This window comes from Benincasa hispida, chromosome 12 (assembly GCF_027475165.1).
Source record: "Benincasa hispida cultivar pf3 chromosome 12, pf3_genome.v1.1, whole genome shotgun sequence".
In the NCBI taxonomy this organism is placed as follows: domain Eukaryota; kingdom Viridiplantae; phylum Streptophyta; class Magnoliopsida; order Cucurbitales; family Cucurbitaceae; genus Benincasa; species Benincasa hispida.
In genome coordinates, this window is record NC_143489.1 from 49,630,502 (window position 1) to 49,653,130 (window position 22,629).

The following is a 22,629-nucleotide window of genomic DNA, read 5'->3' on the forward strand; positions in this document are numbered from 1 at the left end:
AGTTGATAGAGGAATTGGAGTTACTTGAGATAAAGATATCTGATGGAAAATTCACGTGGTCAAAGCTGGGAGATGATTCTTCTTGCTCGACTATTGGTAGATTTCTTGTTTCCAAGAATTGGGATTTTCGTTTCGATAATTCAAGAGTTTCCAGATAGGCTCATCTTTTGAGTGGGGTCCATCACTCTTTTGTTTTTGTAACAATTGATTGAATAATTCTGATTATCAGAAGTTAACTACTTCTACGTTATCTAATATCTCAAGACATTTCTAGTGGTTGGCCCAGTTATGTCATTAATTCTTAGCTGCGTAATTTGAAGATAGCTATTAAAATGTGGTTTTCTAAAATCAATCACTTAGGGGATGTTTGGCTCACAAACATGAGTTGAGTTGGTAAATTTTACCAACTCAATGTTTGGTCCACCAACTTTAAATGTTGGTAGAGTTGAGTTGGTATATTTTACCAACTCTCCCTCCTTCCAATTTCCATCGTGGATCTTCTTCTTCGTTGCCTTTCGAAGCTAGGAAACAAGAGAAAATGGAGAATGGTAAGTGCTTTCAAACAATTTGGACAACTTTTAATTGATAAATTGATAATAAAGACTTTAATATGATTCTTGAAGAAAGTTCTCCTATCATTTTGGTATCAGAGTAAATGTCTAGGGCAACATTGGGTCCCATCAGCAGAAGACCGAGAAACTCTTGGAGCGTAGATCACAAAGGAAGTTTTGAGAGTTGTGCTAGTTGCCAAACAATGCACACCTAATTGGAGGAACCTTTAAATTCAAGAAGAGCATGAAGAAATTTGAATAATCCTCCAAGAGTGAAGTTCTACGATGCTAGAAGAACGTACAAGTCCAAAAAATACTTTCCTGGTTGTAAAACAACCAAGAAGGGTTGAAGCCTATTCAAGAACACACGTCACTTCGTACTATAATTATCCTAAACCTAGCAAAGTAGTCGTATCCTACGTCAATCCTGGAGTATTGGAAGAATTAGAGGAATGGCTAATGTTTGGGGTACCTTGAAAAAAAAATGATGCAAAATTTGGAACAATTTTCAAGAAGATAAAAAGAATTCAAAAATGTTAGAATTGCAAATATTGAAAGAAACATTCATGAAATTCAAAAGCTCAGTCGAAGTTATGAAACCATGCAAGTAACAAATAAAACAGAAAATCTAGAAGATCTGAGAGTGAGTGTGAAGGAGGGGTAAGCAGAAACGTGTTGAGACCTAGGACTCGAGTGTGAACGACGTTGTGGGCAATGAGAAAGAAAAATCAATTGAAAAAGAAAACCAAACTCAAAGTTGCACAACCTATGCAGTGGTGAAATCACAAGCAAGAAACAAGAAGACGGGATGATGGAACCTAAAACCCTATTTGCAATCCTTGGTGAAGCAAAAGAAGGAGAAGTTGCGCTCAAAGGTAGTGTTTTTGCTTGCAACAAAGACAAGGAAGAATATGTAATCATTTTGGACCAAATACGCACCCAACCCAACTCGACTTGTTTTCGTAGTTTTTCAACCTACAATCCACACATTCCAACCCGACTACCTTCATTTTGGGCCCATGACCTATGCAACCCAACCCAACTTTGGCACTCTTCATTTTTTTCCCTTAATCCAACCAAGATCAATTATTAACCAACAAAGCCCATTCTTCTTATGCAATTAGCTCAACCCACTTTGAACTCTAGACATATGAGAGCTTCATTTGTTCAAGTCAGCAATTTTCTCAAACCACACAATGATTTACATCCAATTGTCTTGGGGCGTGAATTTCTTTTACATTTTACTGCGGGTTTCTTTTTTTGTTTATTTGTTTTTTTTATATTGATTTTCTTTCCAAAACTTGAACGAGTTTTTTTTAGAGGGATAGAATGATTGTAATATGATTAGGGTAAATTAGGATATCTTGGTTAAATCCTTAATTGATTGGGATTAGGATTAGGATTAGCTTCCTTGCTTAATTAGGACTGAGATTAGTTTCTTTGATTATTTAGGATTAAGATTAGGGATAGCTCCCAAAATGAGCTATCTTTCTCAACCTAAATTGGGCTTAGTTCTTAGGAATATGTTTACGTGTGCTCTTATGCAAGAAATCGAGCTATAGAGACTCTTGGGACATTATAGGTGAAAAACAAGCCAAAATTGGGAACTTAGAGGTCAACCGGAGCATCGAGCTCTAAGGATGACAAAAAGGATGAAATTTCCCCCAAAGGTCTAGCATCGCAGCGTTCGAAGGCAATAGGTGTGCAAGGCAACAGCTTCACAACGCTGACCTATGGCGTCACGGCACTACACCAATTTGTCGCAGTGTCACAACACTCTTGCCATTTCTATATACATGTCGTTATTTTTAGGGCTATGAGAAAAAAGGGGATTCCACTCAAGCTATGGAGCCTTTTAAAAGATTTTCTTCATTCTTTTCAGTTTTTACTTAGGTTTAAATCGGTTTCCTTGGATAGTATCCCAACATGATGACGACAAGCATTGACTACTTCCTTTCGGTATGTATTCTTGGCTAGTTATGTTTTAGCATAGGCATTTGGAGAAGTAAAAGACCAGCCAAAAGCAGGTAAAATAAGATCCCAAAAGCTGAGAGCAAAAGAACAATGGAAAAAGGGACGGCAATTCATCATTCTTGTGACATATATGACACCATGAGGGAGAAAGAGACACATAAGGCATACGGTGCTGCAAACGGTCAACAGTATTAATGGCACCCCAACTGAGCTCCCAAAGAAAGATTTTAATTTTTGTGGGATATCTATTTATCCAAATGACCAAATAAAGATCAGTCAAGACAGAATTCATGTCACCCACTAAACCAGTCATAAGAGATTTAATAGTAAAATCCATTGAAGGATCAAAGGGCCACAACCAAGTATCAGGAGAGGAATGCAAATAGACAGAGGCCAGAAAAAGGGATAATGACGCCTTTTTAGCAATCTCCAACTCAGTAAGGTTACGATGTAAGTTCACATTCCATACAGACATAGAAGGGAGCCAGGCATTACCAACAGTAACCTCAGGCTGTTGTACAAGATGAAAAAGCCTCTGATAAGCATTGGCAAGAACACCACAACTAAGCCAAGAGTCGATGCCAAAAAGACGTAGAAGCACCATCACCAATACGACGACTAATCTGATTGGCAATCAAGTCGATAAAATGACAAATGTACCTCCATGGAGCTTTAGAAGAACCACCAGAGATAGAAAAGGGCCACACATAATCAGAAGAATAATACTTAGCAACAATGAGATTCCTACATAAGGCATCATGCTCAGATAAGAATCGCCAAGTCCATTTTGAAAGAAAAGAAGAATATCGATGTTTCAAATTCCCAATTCCAAGACCACCCAATAAATGAGGACGCTAAGAAATCACCCAATTCACATTATGCACGCCTCCATCACCATGAGAGCCTTCCCAAAAGAAGTCACAAACCAATTTATCAACACAATTAATAACAGAGGAAGGAGCCTGAAACAAAGACAAATAATAAGTAGGGAGGCTAGAAGAGTGGCTTGAATAAGCGTGTGTCTGCCCCTTTCGAAATATATGCATACTTCCAACTATGAAGTTTATGCTGAAATCTTTCCACCACAGGCTGCCAGAACAAAACAGACTTAGAATTGCCACCAAAAGGAAGCCTTAAATAAGATGCAGGCCAAAAACCTCTTTTACACCCAAAAGAATGAAATAATCATTCAAAATCAGAGTCTGAAACATGAATTCCAAGGAGCTCACTCTTAGCAAGATTGATTTTAAGCCCTGAGGCACATTAAAAAATGTGGACAATGTCCAATAACTTCTGTATGGCAGATCTCTCAGCAGTAGAGAACAACAAAATGTTATCAACAAACTGTAAATGATTCAAAGAAAAAGCCGATTGACCGATAGGATGAGCAATGGCAAGACCCAACAAGAAGCTATGATCAAGAAGACGACTCAAACAATCAGCAACTAGAATAAATAAGATGGGAGAGAAAGGGTCCCCCTGTCTTATGCCGTGTGAGTGAATAATCTTGCCATGAGGGCTACCATTAATAATGATAGAGTAATTCGCACTAGTGATGCAACCTCTTATCCAAGTGCACCAATGAAAACCAAAACCTTTAATCTGAAGAATGGAGTCAAGAAAGTCCCAATCAACCGTATCAAAGGCCTTGTCAAGGTCAAGTTTTAAGACAACCCCTGGTTTTTTTCCTAAAAGTCCAATCATCCCTGAGTTATTAGCCATCAAGGAAGCATCAAGAATCTGTCCATTAGCCACAAAAGCAAGCTGATTGACAGCAATGGTGAAAGGAAGAACCTTCTTCAAACAATTCGATAAAACACGAGTAATAATCTTGTAAGCACATGGAATGAGGTAATCGAATGATAATCAAAAACAGATTTACAATCAACTTTCTTAGGAATCAGGAAGATACAAGTCTCATTCAGCTTAACATTAATAACCCCAAATGTGTAACACTCATTAATAAGTAAGATCATATCATATTTAAGAGTAGTCCAGAAAAGCTAGAAAAACTCAGCTGTAAAACCATCAGGACCAAGGGATTTATTTGTGGCAAAGGAGGAGACGGCTGAAAAAACCTCATCTTCAATATAGGGGTGCTCTAGATCCATCGCTTGAGAGGAAGAAATAGGATTCCAATCAAGATTAGTTGGAAGGAATTGTTGACCACCGTCTTTTTTGAAGATAGATGAATACATTCAGTCTCAATATCATTAGAAGTCAAAAGACTAGCGTCATCCCTGGATAGAATTTCAGCAATGGAGGATTTACGATGGCGGGCAGCAACAATTCTACTCGGTAGTATAGGTTGTGTTGATTAGTCATTATAAATTTTATTTGAGGTATCAAAGAAGGATTCAACACCATCCTTTCGGCTATCATCAAATAGTTTCTTTTTTATTTCTCTATAAATAGAGAAATTATCTTCTTGTTTGGACAACTTTTAATTGATAATAAAGATTTTGATTTGATTCTTCGCAAAAGTTCTTCGTTCATCTCTTAGGCTACATAAAAATTCTAGGATATATAAAAATTTAGCATAAAGATACAGAATGTAATCCTCTAAAAAAATGTCAAGTCAATGATAATAGTACAAAACACAATACAAACACTGAAATACAAAAAGCAACATTGGAGATATTGAAGAACACTAGTCAATAGAATACAATAGAAAAAGTTAGTGGTGCAACAGAGTTAGATCGATCAAAGAAGAAAAAGATTAGAGGGAGAAGTATGAAGATAAACAAAAAACTTCAGATGTTCAAGTGGGTTATTTTTTCCCTAACATTGTGGAGACTCAGGCATAAAGATGAAGATTAAATGATTCTAGGATTTGGCTTTTTATTTGTTTCTTTTAATTTTGGGCTAGGGTTCTGGGCTTTTTAAATAGGTTGCTTAGATTGGATCGTAAAAGATTATATAAGTTGCTTTTCTTTTTTTTAAAAAAAAAAAAAAAAAAAGGTTCAATGTGTCCCCTCATGTCCGATATTTAGAGAGAAAACAGATTATGTCAGATTGTGTATCAGATACATATCTGGAGTATCGACATTCAATACGTATCTAATACCAATTATCTACCACACATGAAGTACTTGTGCTTCATTGAAGGTCTCCTACATGAGTTGTGGAATGAAAGAAATCAATATGTATTTCACGATTCTTCACTATATATGTTCGAGTCTTTGATTCAACCCACTTGAAGTCTTCATCATGGTGTTCATTATCTGAAAGTTTCCAGGGTTATTCCATCCAAGATTTGAGGAGAGTTTTATTGTTTCTTTTTAGTTGATCGCTTTTCTTTTATACCTTTTGTGATTCTATTTTCTTATGTTTGGTTACTTTGTATTTCTTTTCATGAAAACTGTCCATAGAAGTTGGAATAAGCATCAAAAGGTTCCATCAAGGGAGGAGTTCCTAATTTAATAATACAAGAATGCCTAACTTTGACATCAATTTAAAACATTCTTCTCATACCAATGAAAAGTTTGTTTATTCTAAGAAAAAAATAAGGAGAAGAAAAGATCAACATGTTATCAATATATTAAATATATAATTAAATCTGTCCAAGACTCTAAGGCATCAAACAAATAACAGAAAATTTATAACAATATTACAGGGAAAGGAAGCATACATTAAGCAAATAAAAAAAATGAAATACTAAAATTTATCTCGTCCTCAATTAATTAAAATGGATCTTTTAGATAAATAAACAAAAAACAGGATTACGTTATACAAATAAACGGCATTTCTAAATGTCTGACAATTTTAGGAAACTACAATACATACGTAAAAGAACTGACCTGTCCACTGACGGAGACCATATAATTTAGTAACAACAGGACATCTAACGCTGACTCAAGCATAACCTTGGAAATTTGTGAGGTTGCATGAACCAAAATGGAGGTATTGGCATCTGATGATGTTTGAGGCTGTACTTTGTGAGACATCTTTCGAGGAACAAAGTATTTGAGAAAACTTTCAATGACATCTAAAACCCTGTCCCACGAGGCACCTTTTTTGCACAAAGTATGAAGAGATAGCATCATATCAACAGAAAATTTTCTAAGATTTTTCTTATCAGCCAGTTCTCTTTCCCAACCACACCCAGCTTGAAGATCTGACCTCATTGCCACAGACGAGCTATATCCATTTTCCAGAACCTTCAAAATTCTACCAACAATTTCTCCAAAAGGAATAATCGGTGTGCTCATTAGTGACTCGTAAAATATAGCCAAAGTTGTTTTTCCCAAACGATGGCTAATACTAATAACACATCTCAAGACCTCAAACAAGAGTTCTGAATCTGAATCATTGCCGCTCCAATCGATGTCAGGGCCACCAAGTTCATCGAGTTCCCCAGAAAAACCTAGCAGATAATCAAAACGTTAATGTTAATGCACAAATGATGAAATAATTAAGGGGCATCGATGGTTTTCATCAAGGGGTACATATGTAAAACGAGCTACACTGCTATCCTACTTGAAAAACTATAAATCGCAAATGAGTTATGTTCTTTTGCGTTAGCGGCAAGAATCTTTGAAATACCGTCTAAAAGTTGTTCAACATTGTCCAAGCATCTAAAAAGTGATACCGAATTCCTTCTCACTAATCCCACTGCAGCTGATGTATTGTCGATAAGTATGAAAGAAGGTGCATTGTCTGTGCACCAATGATGGATGTAATGGGTACAGAAACTTTTCCACCATAGGTATATTGAAACGGGAGTTCCAGTTGCTCCCTAGCACAAACAAGAAATATATCATCCACTAGTTCTCTCAAAAATCATCTTATTTAGTCAAAGAAATCCACTGTTCCATGTACCGTAAGATATACTCTAACAGAGCCAAGAATCTACATAAATAAATCCTACATGTGAGTGTGAAACGAACCTCATCTTCAATGAGAGAAAGAATTTCTTGTTTCAGTTCATCAGAAGTCATAGATTGAAAGTTTGAATCTGTCCAGTGCCTACTATATTCCAGCAAAGTCGCACGAAGAGCCCTTTCATTGTAAACTCCAGGCTGTAGTAGTCTGCGCACGAATATAGAAGATATGAACGGCACAACCTCATCCTGCTTATGTACATTGACAAAACTATTATAAGAGTCATAATCTAACTTAACATCAGAAGTATGTGGTTCTAGTTAAAAAAATATTTTAATAATGATTAATGAAATAGATCATAGTAAGTAATATGATCTCCAGAAAAGTGTCAATATCAGATACAAAAATATTTATAGAATATACTCCAGCCACATGTCAGACAATGAAATCCAATGTGTGATCTTTTGTTTTTTTAAAAAAATCTCATACAAGTTGGCAATGCACAAGAAGTCCACACTACACAGACAAATCAAGATATAGTACCTAAAAATAAAACATGATAGTTTTTCAATCACAACTAAGAATGTTTACAACAAGTAGCGAAGACATAAATGACGAAGTTTTTCTAAGAAATTATAAAAAACAAAAAGAAACATGGGCTAGCTATTGACACACGGGCTTAAAGAAAAACAATGCACAGTGATATATGAGTGAGAATTGACTGAAGCTTAAGAAGATGAGCAAAAAGACAACGCATAATGATATGAGTGAGAACGACTAAAGCTTAAGAACACGGGCAAAAAAGAACAAGGGAAGAACATGAATGATTTATGCAAAGATGAGGAAGAAAGGAAGAAAAAACTGCCAATGACTTTGAAGTTAAATTTTCCAATAGTTAAATGGGCATGAAAAGGATTCTGATGAAGCCCATGATGTTAAAGATTTTGAAGCTCTTTGCGCTATTTTTCAAGAAGAAAATATTAGTTCACCTTCAAAGAAAGACAGATGAGTCTTCTCCTCCCCTCTCATCAATATTAAATGGGGGGGGGGGGGGGGGGTGAAACTTCCTTTCTAAAGGAATCTGGTACTGAAATCTATGAGATTATTTCATGAGAATGGGGTTTTGACCTTTTGGTTTTGTTCTTTCTGCTTGGAATGATTTTGTCTTTGGCTGGGCTGAAGTGGTTGCTGTCTTTTGTTTTGCTCCAGTTTTTAGTTTTCCTGGCAAGTTGCTGCTGCTTGCGGTTTTCTTCGCAGTTGAGTTTTGTGCCGATGGGGCTTTTGGTTGTTCGTTCTTGTGGTGTTGGTGCATTTATCACTGATAGTTGCAGCTTTTTTTTCCCCCTCTTCTGGTATGATGTTTCAGCTGGTTGGTGCATTTTCTAATTGAAGCTTCAATGGTTCGAGGAACTTCCTATTAATGTTTCAGCTATTGTTTGAAAGCACAGAGTTTCTGGCGCATTGATCTTCTAGTTTTTCGTTTTTGTTGTTTGTTGGATGTCCTTTCGTTCCTCTTTTTGTTTGACTTGTTTTGGCTTCATTCAAGTTCTTGTAAGTTTTTTCTCTTTGGGCATTGTGTTTTTCCTACGGAAGAAATGATAACTCTTGAAAAGAATAATACGTGGGACCTTGTTACTCTCCTAAAAGGACATAAAATAGTTGGATGCAAGTGGGTGTTCACTCTAAAATATAAATTTGATGGTACTTTAGACAGGTTCAAGGCCAGACTTGTAGCGAAAGGGTTTACTCAGACTTATGGGGCAGACTATTCGGAAACTTTCTCTCCTACAGCGAAGTTAAACACGATTCAAGTTCTTCTCCCTGTTGCACTAAATAAAGATTGGCCTCTCCACCAACTTGATATGGAAAATGCCTTTCTAAATGGAGATTTAGAAGAAGAGGTGTATATGAGCCCTCCTCTAGGTTTGAAGCTCAATTTGATCATCAAGTGTGTAAACTCAGGAAGTCCTTGTATGGTCTGAAACGGTCTCCGAGAGCTTGGTTTGAAAGGTTTACTACCTTTGTTAAGTCCCGGGGTCACTCAGGGACACTTTGACCATACACTGTTCACAAAAGGTCCGTGTCTGAGAAAATTGTTGTCCTAATCGTGTATGTGGATGATATTGTCCTATCAAAAGATGATATTAATGATATCACCAAACTAAAAAAGAAAATGGCAAACAAGTTTGAAATCAAAGACCTCGGGAATCTAAAGTATTTCCTTCGAATGGAAGTGGTCAGATCAAGAGAAGGAATCTATGCCTTACAACGAAAGTACACTCTTGACTTGTTAAAAGAAACAGGTATGACTAGTGTAGACTTGCTGACACTCCTATAGAATTCAATGCTAAACTAGGAGATTTTGTTAACAAAGTTCTAGTTGATAAAGAAAGGTATCAGCGTCTAGTGAAAAAGTGAACTAGACATTTTCTACGTTGTCAGTGTTGTCAATCAGTTTATGCAAGCACCTTATGAAGAACATATGGAAGTTGCGAATCGAATTCTGAGATATTTGAAAAGCACTCCTAGTAAAGGTCTAATGTTCAGAAAAACTAACAGGAAATACATTGAGGCCTATACCGACTCTAACTGGTCAGAATAAGTGACTGATAGAAAGTCTACCTCAGGGTACTATACCTTTGTGTGGGGTAACCTGGTTACTTGGATAAGTAAGAAGCAAAGTGTAGTTGCTAGTAGTGCAGAGGTTGAATACAGAGCTATGAATTTGGGAATTAGTGAAGAAATCTGGTTGAAGAAAGTATTGTTTGATCTTCATCCAAATGGTGTCTTACCTATGAAACTCTATTGTGATAATAAAGTTGCTATAAGCATCGCCAATAATCCAGTACAACATCATGAACGAAACATGTGGAGATTGACAAACACTTTATAAAAGAGAAACTGGACAATGGGAGTATATGTATTCCATATATTCTATCAAATCAACAAGTTGCAGATGTTCTCACTAAAGAGTTACTCAAGAAAAATTTTGACTCTTGCATTAGCAAGTTGGGTTTGATTGATATCTATGCCCCAGCTTGAGAGGAAGTGTTGGAAATAAGGGATTTAGTTGATTGTTTATAGTCCCAGGGATATTATAGTTATTTATTTTACCCTATTTTTCTTTCCTTTTTTGTATTTAGGCTTGTTGGGGCCTATAAATAAGAATCCTCTTGTATCTCTCACATTATGTAAAAAATTAATAAAACAGAGACTCTCTATCGTGGTTTTTTCTCCCTGTTTTAGGATTTTCCACGTAAACCTGGTGTCTCCTCCTTCTCCCTCTCTCTTTTAACATTATTACTATTTTTTTAAAAAAATATTGAAAAGGCCCCAAGGCCCACGGCTTTGAGCCTTGGGCTTCACGAAAGTCACATGCCTAAGACGCATCTTATTTTGTGAGCCTCGCCTCAAGGCGAGGTGCCAAACCTGCGCCTTGAGCCTAAGTGCGCCTAGGCACGGGCCCGAGAGGGCTTTTTAAAAGTTGCAAATAGGATGAAGGGAAGACCCCAACCTCACAACCCACATAGTTAGCCTACCTCTCGATCTTGAAACAATCGCAACTAATGTCCACTTTGTTATTTGCCTCTGTAAATCCTAAGGCTCGAGATCATCTCAATTCCCAAGAAAGACGAATGTACTATTCAAATTGATAGAGGACTCCTCATCAATTGTGGTAATTTTTCATCCATTTTATTCCTAAACTTTAACTCTCTATCTATTACACTTATTCTTATAGAATGGTATTTATCCTTTTAACTTGAGATTGGGGCAAAAGATAATAGAAAAGTATATAATCAAATAAATAGGCAAGACAAACTTCTTCATTCTTGAGGCCTTAGATTCCAAACCTTGAATTGGTTGTTCTAGATTTGCAACCGATTGATGTGTATCAACTTACCTTATGAATATTTCAGTTTTGATTCAATTGACCATCACAGTTCTTTCATGTTCGAGAGGAATCAAAGAGTTTTCCATGATAAATCTCTTCAATGTCTCCTTAGAACTCAAGGACACAGATCTACAACCTATAGAACAAATCCTGTTCAAGTAAGGTCGTTGATAAATCTCTTCAGTGGATAGATCATTATGAAGTTGCAAGGATCGTTTTGTGTTGTGTCACTTTTCGTTTCGTTTGTTGTTTCTTATGGGACTCTCTCTAAGTTTATTGAAGGTTTTCTTTTATTTGGCCTGTGTTCCCCTTTTGTTGTTGTTGTCTCTTATTTTTGTCTTCTATTTGGAGATCTTGTATTTCGGAGCAAATCTCTTTTCATTATTTCAATGAATTTTTTGTTTTCATTTCAAAAAAAGAGTTGCAATGATCAATGCCTCCTCTTTCTGGTGTTCTCTTTCTAAGCTTTTCGTGAATTTTTCTATCCAAGATATATGTTTGAATTAGGGGCATTTGTTTTTCTGTTTAATCTTTGATGTTAGTATGGGTTCTCTAGTGATTATGATGTTTATGCTTTCTTTCATTATTTTGTTTCCTTGTATTTTGAGCCTTAATCTCTTTTCATTATATTAATGAAAAATGATGTTTCTTCTTTTTTTACAAAAAAAAAAAAAAAAAGAAAGAAAGATAAATAGGTGCACACAAATGTCTCGGGTGTCTATGCTGGAAAAAAGAAAAAAGAGAGAGTGGGTTTCAGCAATACACACACAAAAAAAAAAAAAAAAAAAAAATCAAATGATAAAACTAATAACATACAAATGAGATTTTACCTTCGTAGAAGAAAATATTGAATGTGAAACCCAAAGAACTGTATCAGAAGAATAATCAGCACTCTGAAACAACTGGTCGGCAATAAACTCTTCTTGCAAAGCATAGCATTGTGCTTCTCCCCTATCAGATGAATACGCAGAAATCAGCAAAACTAGAACAAATAGTATTTAGACAAAATCACTTTAGTGGTTGAGAATAAGAAACACTTTCATTGATGTATGACTTTACAAAAATGGAGGAGGTTTCCATCCAAAATAAGCAACAAAAAGTTATTCCAAATGGATAGAAGAGAGTTCATACTATATTTTTTTTTTTTTTTTTTTTGTCTTTATGGAAAATCGAACTTTCATGGAGAAATGAACGATTACACAGGTTTACAAAAGAACCCAAAAAAGGGTGACAACCTACAAAAACGGCCTCCAATCTAATAAAATAAAACCTAGCAGATAATTACAACCAAAAAAAAAAAAAAACCTTGGTCACAGACATCAGGCGACCAAAGGGAGCCAATGAACCAAACATAGGACCACACCTCACTCAAGAGCCTCTCAAACGTCTAAAAGATTTATTGCTCCTCCCCAAAGCACCCAAACAGTAATGCCCATGACAAACTTTCCTTTCTTGCAAAAAGAATGATTTGATTATCTCTCGGCAGCCTGTATGCCCAACTAAACTCATCGAAAGAAAACTAGCTCCAAACTGCAAAACAAAATCACATGACCAAAGAGTATAATGGATGTATTTCTTGAAAACAGAAGGCTGTTTCCTGTCTTTAGAAGGCTGTTTCTCGTCTTTTCTTGTTAGTTTTGTGTTGATTCTTTAGGTTTTATTTTAATTTTCAGAACATTTGTTTATAATCTTGTTTCTTGCAAATCTTGGGTGTAAGCTTGGTTCTTGAATTTGAGTTACCATTGGTAACTTTTAGTTTAGGCTGTAAAAGGAGTTTAGTATTTAAACTAAATTGCCCCCTCACATTTAATACAACTTTGAAGCATTTTCACATAAAAGTTTCCTCCTCACCTTGGCGCATCAGCTTTGGTATCAGAGCCCTTGATTTGGGACTCCATGGCCAGCAAGAGCAATTGCAACACCAGCAAGGGAAAGGATGCTGAGTCCAGACCCGAACAACCAGACCCTTTGTCTCCACATTCGACTACTACCCGTTTGATGGCTGTGGAAGAATCAGTGGGAGAAATTCAAAACAGCATTGCTGGTCTGAATCTTGCAATGGAAAGAACTTTAAATGGAGTTAGTCTTGGCTGCCCTACCTCAACGTGCAGAAGAAAACAGAGGAAATGATGTTCATAGAAGACCAGCCCAAGGAGTAGTGGGCAGACGCATCAGGGAGAGAATTAGGGATGAATCCACCTCTCCAGAAAGGAACCAACCAGCCATTATTGCTCCAAGATTTCAAGAACCCATCCAAGAACTACAAGATTCTGAATTTTCTTCATCAGAAAGTGAAGAACCAAGGCAAATTCCAGCAAGAAGACACCAGTTTCCAAGAGTTTTTGACCATGAACGGTAGGGCCCCAAATACGAACATTTGATCCTAAGGTTACATTTAAACTTTTCAAGCATAGATAGAAGATCTAAGATATCCAGTGTTTTCTATTCGACAAAGCAGAGCTAAATCCCAGAGAAAGAAAGGACAAAGGTTGAGACAACATTGCTTGAACAAAATGAATCCTCATCGAGGATTACAAAAGGGAAGAAAGAGCATGGTCTATCCTCATCCACTTATTCTCCAGAAGAAAGTGGAAAATGGAAAAGTATTTTACTTGCCCCAATTGTTATTAATAGGTTTTATTTTAATAATTAAAATTAAACAAAATAGGTAAAGAACTTACAAAGTGGCAAATGGGGGTATTGAATGAGTGTACTTACAAAATTGGTAAGTATATGTCGCACTAACAATGACAAGCCAATTAGGTTTGTATCATGTTGTAATTATTAGTTGTAAATTAGAAGATATTACAGTATCTATACATATGTGAAAGCATTAACTTCAGTATCAATTATCACCGAAGATAAACATCAATTCTCCAACTAAGCCAATCACAAGAAACAAGATAAAGACTACCCCTTTTTGGACACTTCGATCCTCAAAGAACTCTTCGCTGATACCATTTCCTTGCCATATAAGATGATGACCAATCAAAATCCAGAGGATTCAAACAATGCTCTTTCTTTTTTCTTGTTGACCCAAGAGGGTCCTTCCTTCCCATCGCAATAACGCACCCTCTTTTTTTGTAGGTTTTATTAAAGGTATAGTGTTTGGTGCAAGACAAACAATCAATTAGCAAAGAGAGAGGGTATTTTACATGTTAGAAACCAAAAAAAAATCAAACTTAAGGCAGCGCAAATAAACTTACGAATGACCATCAGAAGCTAACAAGTCGAGAAAGATCAATGCATTGTCCTTTAAGACCCATATCTTATCAGATGCAAGTTTTACATCAAGACATCCACCCTAATGAAAATTGGAGCAACAATTATCAAGCTCAAAAATTATCAATTTAACGAAATTCAAGAATTTATAAAACTCAAAATTGAATGAGATATCCTTTATTTTCAACTACCTGATTCAACGGAATATTGTGTGTTGAAGGCTGCAACAATAGGCCGACCCTATCTCCCCAACTAAAACATAAGCTATATATGCAGATCATTTCCAAGTTAAGATCCTCCTTCACAATTATGTAAATATATTAGTAGATAGATGGGGGTGGAGTATAAAATTGTACCATAAAAACATTTACAACATTAATCTACCAAAGTAGATTAATAGAAATGAGTTAATTGATCGAAGACAACATCTTTTTTGGAGTTTTTATTATTTTTCTTTCTTCTTCTTCTTTTTTTTTTTTTTTTTTTTTTTTTTTGTATACAACCACCAACATTGAAAGTTAATTTTAGCATATAGCTATATCCAACCATCAAGTTCATACTTAATATTAAGTGCCATTTTCTCTTCTAATAAAAAACCAAACTTCCATTATGTGAAAATGAAATACTACAAGGGCATACAAAAAACTATCCCTACAAAAAAGAGAGCCAAACTAAACGAAGAGGCTTAAGTCAAGTAAAATAAAACCTAAGGGATAATAATAATAATAAATAAATAAATAACATTCGTCACTGGAACCCGAAGAGAAACATAGAACCTAACGAAAGATCAAACATCTCATGAATTCCTATCATCAACCACTTTAACTTGCTTGGAAATTTTCACCTTCTAGAAATAGGTAAAGACAAACACACTTGATGTAATAGGATAGGGATATTTTGGTAAAATCAAGTTAGTCTTGGTTAATCCTTGATGAATTACATTTCAATTACCAATTTAGTTCTAATCTCTTTTAGTTATCCTTTTGGGACTCTTATAATTCTCTATAAATAGAGATAACCTTCTTATATTAGGTCACATTCTAATTAATAAAAAGACTATTGATTTGATTCTTGGAGATTTCTCTCCTTTTTAACATCTAGGCTACATCAATTTGGTATCAGAGCGTCCAATTTGGGCCAAGTTGACTGTCGTCGGTGGAAGTCCGAGAAACTCTAGGCAACGCCGATCGCAAGAGGGAGCTTCGTGAGTTGTGCTTGTTGCCAAACAAGACACACCTAACTAGGGGGAACCCTTTAAATTCAAGAAAATTGAGAAGAAGCTTGAAGAATCATCCAAGAATGGAATTTTATAGAAGATCTAATGCATTTTGGGACAGAAATTACTATTCGTGCTATGGAGAACGACCAGGAAGGTTCAAAACATGTTTGAGAAAATTCAAGAATCGATCCTACAAAAATTTTGATGAAGATACTTATTCAAGAATACCTAATTTGTACATCAATCCCAAAGTATTGGAGGAAATGAACAAGGGAGTCAAGAAAATCCAACGTTTGTTGGGAGAGATGACTCACGTTAGCAACTTTCTGAACATTTGCAAGAACTTAAAAAAGAATTAATGCAAGAAAATCAAGAATCCATCCAATGTGGCTGTGAAATCGGGCAAGAAACAAATGGAAAAGAAATCCATTGCAAAGATGAAGACCAACCGCACAAAAAGAAAATTGAAGAAATTGTCGACAACAAGGTTAAAAATCAACGAGATTAACTATGAGATTGCACAGCATGAACCGAACGAAGAGGAACAATAGATTAATGAAAATGATGGTGGGGCCTTGAAAGCAAAGGCACGGCAGAAGCAGAAGAAAACAATACCCATAGCGTCCTACTTCGAAAAGGTTTGATACCCTAATTGCAACCGACCATGAAACAGCTTGGAAGATGATATGTTTGAAATTGAAAAAAAATGGGTTTCTGAGTGGAATAGACGGCAACATCCAAGAGGTCGAATTGAAAGTTGACGAAGGTGACTCATGTGAGGAAGAAGATGAAATTGGCCTAACCGTTGCACGACACAATTCAAAAGATTTGACCCATTACCCAGTTGACCCAACCCGCATATGTCGCCAAAGCATACCAAAAGAATTACATAAAGAATTTGCATCTTTCAATTTCTGCCCACGCCTAAAGATAAACAATTTTCAAATTTTCGATAAGAGTTTCACATTGTAAAAGGATTTATTTTCACCAATTGAGGATCATATCACCGGAAGATTACTTTTTTATTTTTACCTTCATTTCCGTTTGAAAACTTGAGGACGAGTTTCTTTTGGGAGGGATAGAATATGATGTAATAGAATAGAGATATTTTGGTAAAATTAAGTTAATCTTGGATAATCCTTAATTAATTACATTTTATTACCAATTTACTTTTAATCTCTTTTAGTTATCCTTTTGGGACTCTTGTAATTCTCTATAAATAGAGAGAGCCTCCTTGTATCAAGTCACATTCTCATTAATAAAAAAAACTCTTGATTTGATTCTTGGAGGTTTCTTTCCTTTTTAGGATTAAGGCTACATCAACACTAAAGGGGGAGGGATTCACCAAACACTGAAAGAGAGAATTACAAAAAGGAAAATGTCAAAAGAATCTGTGCTCCAAAAATGAGTATCCTGTGTCACATGACTAATCTCAAACTCCCTGATCAAAGATAAGAGTCATAATATGATGTCATAGGAATTGGGTAATTTGGTAACTTCAAATTAATCGATTACATATTAGTTTCATTGGGTAATTTGGTAACTTCAAATTAATCTTGGTTAATTCTTGATCGATTACATATTAGTTTCCTAATTAGTTTTTAGTTTCTTTTAGTTATCATTTTAGGATCCTATCTTACGTTTAATTCTCTACGAAAAGAGGATTCTTCCCTAGTATTGAATAACTTTTGATCATTTAAATAAAATTCCTACATTGGTCCACACCAATTGTGACAACCCTCAAAGAGACGGAGCAAACAACCGTCCTATCACCGATGTCTACAACTCGACACATGCTGTCAATTGAAAGCTCTATTAATGGTACTTATGGCTTACTTGAACAAATATCCTTGCAACTAGATCAATTAGAAAGTGCATACAATCTTGATTTACCGCTGCCACAAGTCGGGGGAAAAAGAAAAAAACAAAGAACAAAGCAACACCAGCAATGGTCCTACAAGAAAGAGAAAAACCCAACCTTCTACTGTACCCACAATCAAGAAATCGTCAAGAATTATATTTAGTCACTCAAGAAGATCAAGAACTTAAACAAATGGGATGTGCTCTAGAAATGAATGGAGTAGAAGAAGATGAAAACACAGTCGAAGATGAGTCGAATAAAGAAGGTAAAACGTGTGAGGAAGAGCTTGCATGGGAAGAAAAAATAAATCAATGCGAGATTGCACATCTTGAACCAGATAAGGAAGAAAAAATTAACAAAGATGAAGAAATCGTCTGTGGGAATGAATACTACAAAACTATTTTCAAATTGGAGATTGCGCGTCTCAAATCGGATGGGAAATTGACGTCAAAATTGACGAAAGTATGTTGTTTGCAATTGATTTGTTGTGGGAAAGGGGAAAAAAACCATTTTTGCCAAAGAAACACATGAGAGAGACGACGGAAGAAGATTTATCGTGCAAAGGGATTTTTTCTGATCCAACCCGTTACCCAAGTGACCCGACCCACATTGCTCGCCACAACATAAACCCAATTATAGAAAATGGAGATGTTGAAATCAAAGCCATTGCAAAGGTAGAAGAAAATACATTGAACAAACTGATTTAAAGAAACTTGAAAATCTCATTCCAATCAACTACAAAACAACGGGGGAGATGACATGTCACGACTCGAAAATTTTGGGTATTTTGCCAGCAAGGCAGAGGTGGTCGAATTGAAAAGTCCTGAAGAAGGAAGAAGAAATAAAGTTTTCTCTCTTGGTATACACCAATTGTTTCTTGGGTTCATTGACTTCACTTTAAAAATTTGGTTGTTATTGGTGTCGGATGTGCCAAGATGCTTCTGTTCGAATGGCTTATTTTTTAGTTTTACCTTCATTTTTGTTTTAAAACTCGAGGACGAGTTTTTTTTTGGAGGGATAGAATATGATGTAATAAGATTTGGGTAATTTGGTAAATTCAAATTAATCTTGGTTAATCCTTGATTAATTACATTTTAGTTTCCTAATTAGTTTTTAGTGTCCTTTAGTTTCCTTTAGATTCCTTTTAGTTATCCTTTTAGGATCCTATCTTATATTAAGTTCTCTATAAATAGAGGATTCTTCCCTTATATTGAATAACTTTTGATCATTTGAATAAAATTCCTACATTGGTTCACACCATAACATCTATTGTTTCCCTATCGAACAAAGGACAAGAAAACTCTAATGGTAGAGAATGAGGGAGAACATCTGCCATCGTACAACTCTCATGAAGGATAGATGATATAAGCGAGGAAGTCGTGAAATGTAGACTAGAGGTTCCTATATCCAATCACTCATACATAGCAGTTTCGAGTAACAAGTTTTCATTGAGATGGATGAAAGAATATACAGAGCATACCACAAAAAAAAAAAAGGGGAGAGAGAGAGATCAGAGCCCAATGATTCCAGGGTGCATTGAGGAGTGAGTTTCAGTGATACAATGAAGAGTGCTCCAATGAATCGTTAAAGAAAATGCCTTGTCTCTAGAGGACTCCATTAACCAGACACAAAAGCCACGAAGAGTCAATCTATATTGAGAAAGCTTTTTGCTCGACGGTAAACACTTTAGTCGGCGGTGGTCGAGGCATGGTGGCGAATGGCGAAGGAATGAAGGTGTGGAGAGAGGAAGGGAAAGGGTAGAGAGAGAATGACATGACTTAACTTAGAAATTTAAAAATGTAAATCATTGTGGCTTAAAGAAGGGGATGAGAATATAAACTTCTTTCAAGTTCTTATTGAAAAGAAAAAAGAAATTTTTATCTCTAAACTTCAGAGTTCCAACGACAATATTCTTTTATCTTTAAGAGAGATTGAAGAGGAAATTATTAGTTTCTTGCAACTACATCAGAAAAGGCCTAACAAAAATTTCTTCCTCACAATTTATCATGGAACATAGTTTCTTTGGCTCAAAAAATTTAAAACCACACTAAACTCATAATTACAAAAAAAAAGTTAATAGTCAACGGCCATAAGGAAGCATTAGATCTTGCCAACTCCGGACATCCTCACTCAATCTCTCAGTCCCTCTAAAAATTCCAGGAAAAATTAACTTTTTAGTCCCCAAGTTTTGAAGAATATGTGCATTTAATCTCTGCATTTTTAAAATGTACCTTTTTAGTCCTTGAATTTTTAAGAATAGGTGCATTTGGTCTTTGATTTTTCAAAATTTACCTTTTAGCCCCTAAGATTTTAAGAGTAGATTTAAAAGGTCCACAAAGTATTTTGTTAGGATCCATTCCCCTGCAAACAGGAAACCCCAACAAAGAACACACAAAAATCCAGAGAACAAGAATAAAGCTATGTTTTATATATTAGCACTGGAAATCAACATCAAACCACCCAAGCTACGATATCACAAGAATAAGAAGAGAAGAAAGAAAAACAAGATAAACAATGAGTTCTTCAGCACATCATAGAGCCAAGCATTCTCTCCAAGAAAACTCTTCTTTTTCCAAGACTCTCCACACCTTAGCCAAACACCCAAAACCCTACTTAACCCCTCAATTCCTCGAGGCTCCCTTGTCGTTGGTTGGTCCCCACCCTTTTCATAAAAAACTCTCATTCCACTAACTATTTGGACCACCTGCTGAATTTCCTTCCTTACCCCTCCGGTCATAAATGTCTATAATCCCTCTTACATATTCTTTATTTTTTTTAAGAGTAATTGTTTTAAATGGTAAAACTGCTGAAAATATTTTCAAGTATAGCAAAATGTCACTGTATATCATTGTTTTGCGCATATTGACAAGTGAATTTGTTCTTCGTTGTAATGCAGGGTTCTCTTGGGTTTGTTCTTTTTAAGTTTTCTAGCTCTTCGTTTTGTTTCCTGGTAATTTGAGCATTAGTCTCTTTTCATTTTATCAGTGAAAATTTATGTTTCCTTTTTTAAAAAAATGGTGATTTTATTTATTTGGAGTGGAGAAGTGACTATCTAGTCTAAGGTCCTAGACCTACAAACAAATTCACCTGTCAGTTTTTTGATAAAATTAACAACTTTCATCGAGAGAAAATGAAATAACACAAGGGCATTAAAAAAAAAAAAAGCCCACCAAAACACCCCTACTAAAGGAAGGGTTCCAACTAAGTAAAATGTTACCAAGAGAATAATTACAAAAAGGCTTCGAAACCGAAGCTCAAGGGACACATGAAACCTCACCAAGGACCAAACCTTACAAGGGTCTCTATCCCTATCTCTAGACACTCTATTGTTCCTTTCCTCCCAATTATCCCATAACACCGCATACACCCTAGCAAACCACAAAAAACAGCCTCTCTCTAAAAGGCAGATGGAGAAGGAACTCCTCAATCATCGCACGAACGTCCCTTTGGCCGACAATCTGAACACAAGGTTCTTTACTTGGCAAGTTTTGGTTGGTCTGGTGAACAATTTAGATAGGCTAGCTAGGAAGATGACCTTGCTAATGGGGCCTCTCTGTTGTATTTTTTGTCGAAAGCCGAAGGAAAACTTGGATCATCTCCTTTGGGACTGTCAATGTGCACGGACAATCAGTTTGCCAAATAAAGAACAAATTCGCCTATCAATTGTTCTTCCGGTGTCGAGTGGGTCCCTCTTCTTTATGGAGTACGCTCATTCTTTCTCAACTTTAGAAGATAAAAACTTGAAAATGGGTCCAATTTTTTGGGTGGCAAGCTCTTCTTGATAGGGTCACTTTGGATAGTGTTTAGAGATTCTTGCCCAAGATGACCGGGCCCCAATTTTGTATTCTTTGTAGGGAGGCGGCTAAGGACTTGGACCATCTTCTTTGGTCTTGTTGACTCGCTAGTTCTTATGGAATGGTTTTCTTTAGACTTTCTCTTTTAGTTTAGCTCGGCCTTGGAGTTCCAGAGACTTGCTTGAGAAGTGTCTATCCCTCCCCCTTTTTTAGGATAAGGATAACAATTTGTGGTTTGCTTGTCTTTGTGCAATTTTGTAAGGGTTTTGGAGAAAAGAAACACTAGAATTTTTAGAGTTGAGATTAGGGAAGTTGTGGTCCTTCATTAGATTTCATACTTCTCTTTGGACATTAGTATAAATTTTTTTGTAATTTTCCTTTACATCTTATTTTGCTTGACTGGAGCCCGCTCCTAGGTTAATTAGGCTCCTCATTTATTCTCAACCAAAGCTTGGCTTTTTACCCCAAAAAAAAAGTCCATTTATACACGTCTTTCATTTGCCCATGCGTTAAAAAGAGAACCTTATAAGTAATATATGAATAGGAACATTAAAACATTGCACCAAAGTTTCAGCTTTATAAATTATAAATCTTTATACATAATAGATTAATTGTGCAAGTGCCGGAAATATAATGTTAATCCACACAAGTGACATGGAAAGCAATCTAATGTAGAGAAACTAATGGATAAAGTACCGGGTGTTTATAGAGAATCGCCAAAGGAATTGTACTCAAATCAGTGCTAGCTTGACCCACCCACAATCTCACAAACCTTGCTTCTAAAACCGAAAAAGAAAGGGAAAAGTGAGTAAAAATAAATGCAATGTCAAAGTTAATTTTATGTCAAGTATCAATTCAATTGAAATTTTTTTGGAAATTTCCTTCATTTCTTCAGACTCGGATAATATATTCAAGATTATTTCGAACAATTCAAATTTTGGAAATGCACTATTCATTCAATATTCGATTCAAAAGCAAGTTCATTTTTGAAGGAGCTCCCTCCCATTTCAATACACATGGTATCACTATAACTCTTGTATCATACAAGTCTAACATCACCACTTTTAAGTCTAGTGTCTTCTGAGACAAACTAATCTTACTAGATTCACATACTCCAAAAAGCCTCTGGAGGAAGAAATTTTGAAATTTTATTTGTCACTTTTCACATGACCTACCATGGCATTACTTGATATTGTCTCGTTAAGATTAATGGGAATTTCTTATGCAAAGGTATGGGTAATTAAGGTGGCTCATATTTAGCCAATTGGAGGTCAATTGACGAGGGTGAGGAG

General features: G+C 35.8%; 1 protein-coding gene across 4 annotated transcripts in view; it reads right to left on the reverse strand.

Annotated features, from left to right (window-relative positions):
* Nucleotides 1-22,629, reverse strand: part of SAR1 (SUPPRESSOR OF AUXIN RESISTANCE1) — a 52,712-nt gene that overhangs the window by 23,994 nt on the left and 6,089 nt on the right. For all 4 annotated transcript variants that reach the window (XM_039051090.2, XM_039051089.2, XM_039051091.2 and 1 more), the window contains exons 6-12: nt 22,034-22,116; nt 14,655-14,762; nt 14,448-14,545; nt 12,072-12,192; nt 7,415-7,597; nt 7,071-7,263; nt 6,326-6,891 (exon numbers count right to left, since the gene is read on the reverse strand). In XM_039051090.2, coding sequence (XP_038907018.1) covers nt 6,326-6,891; nt 7,071-7,263; nt 7,415-7,597; nt 12,072-12,192; nt 14,448-14,545; nt 14,655-14,762; nt 22,034-22,116 — 1,352 coding nt within the window. The remainder of the gene's footprint in view (nt 1-6,325; nt 6,892-7,070; nt 7,264-7,414; nt 7,598-12,071; nt 12,193-14,447; nt 14,546-14,654; nt 14,763-22,033; nt 22,117-22,629) is intronic.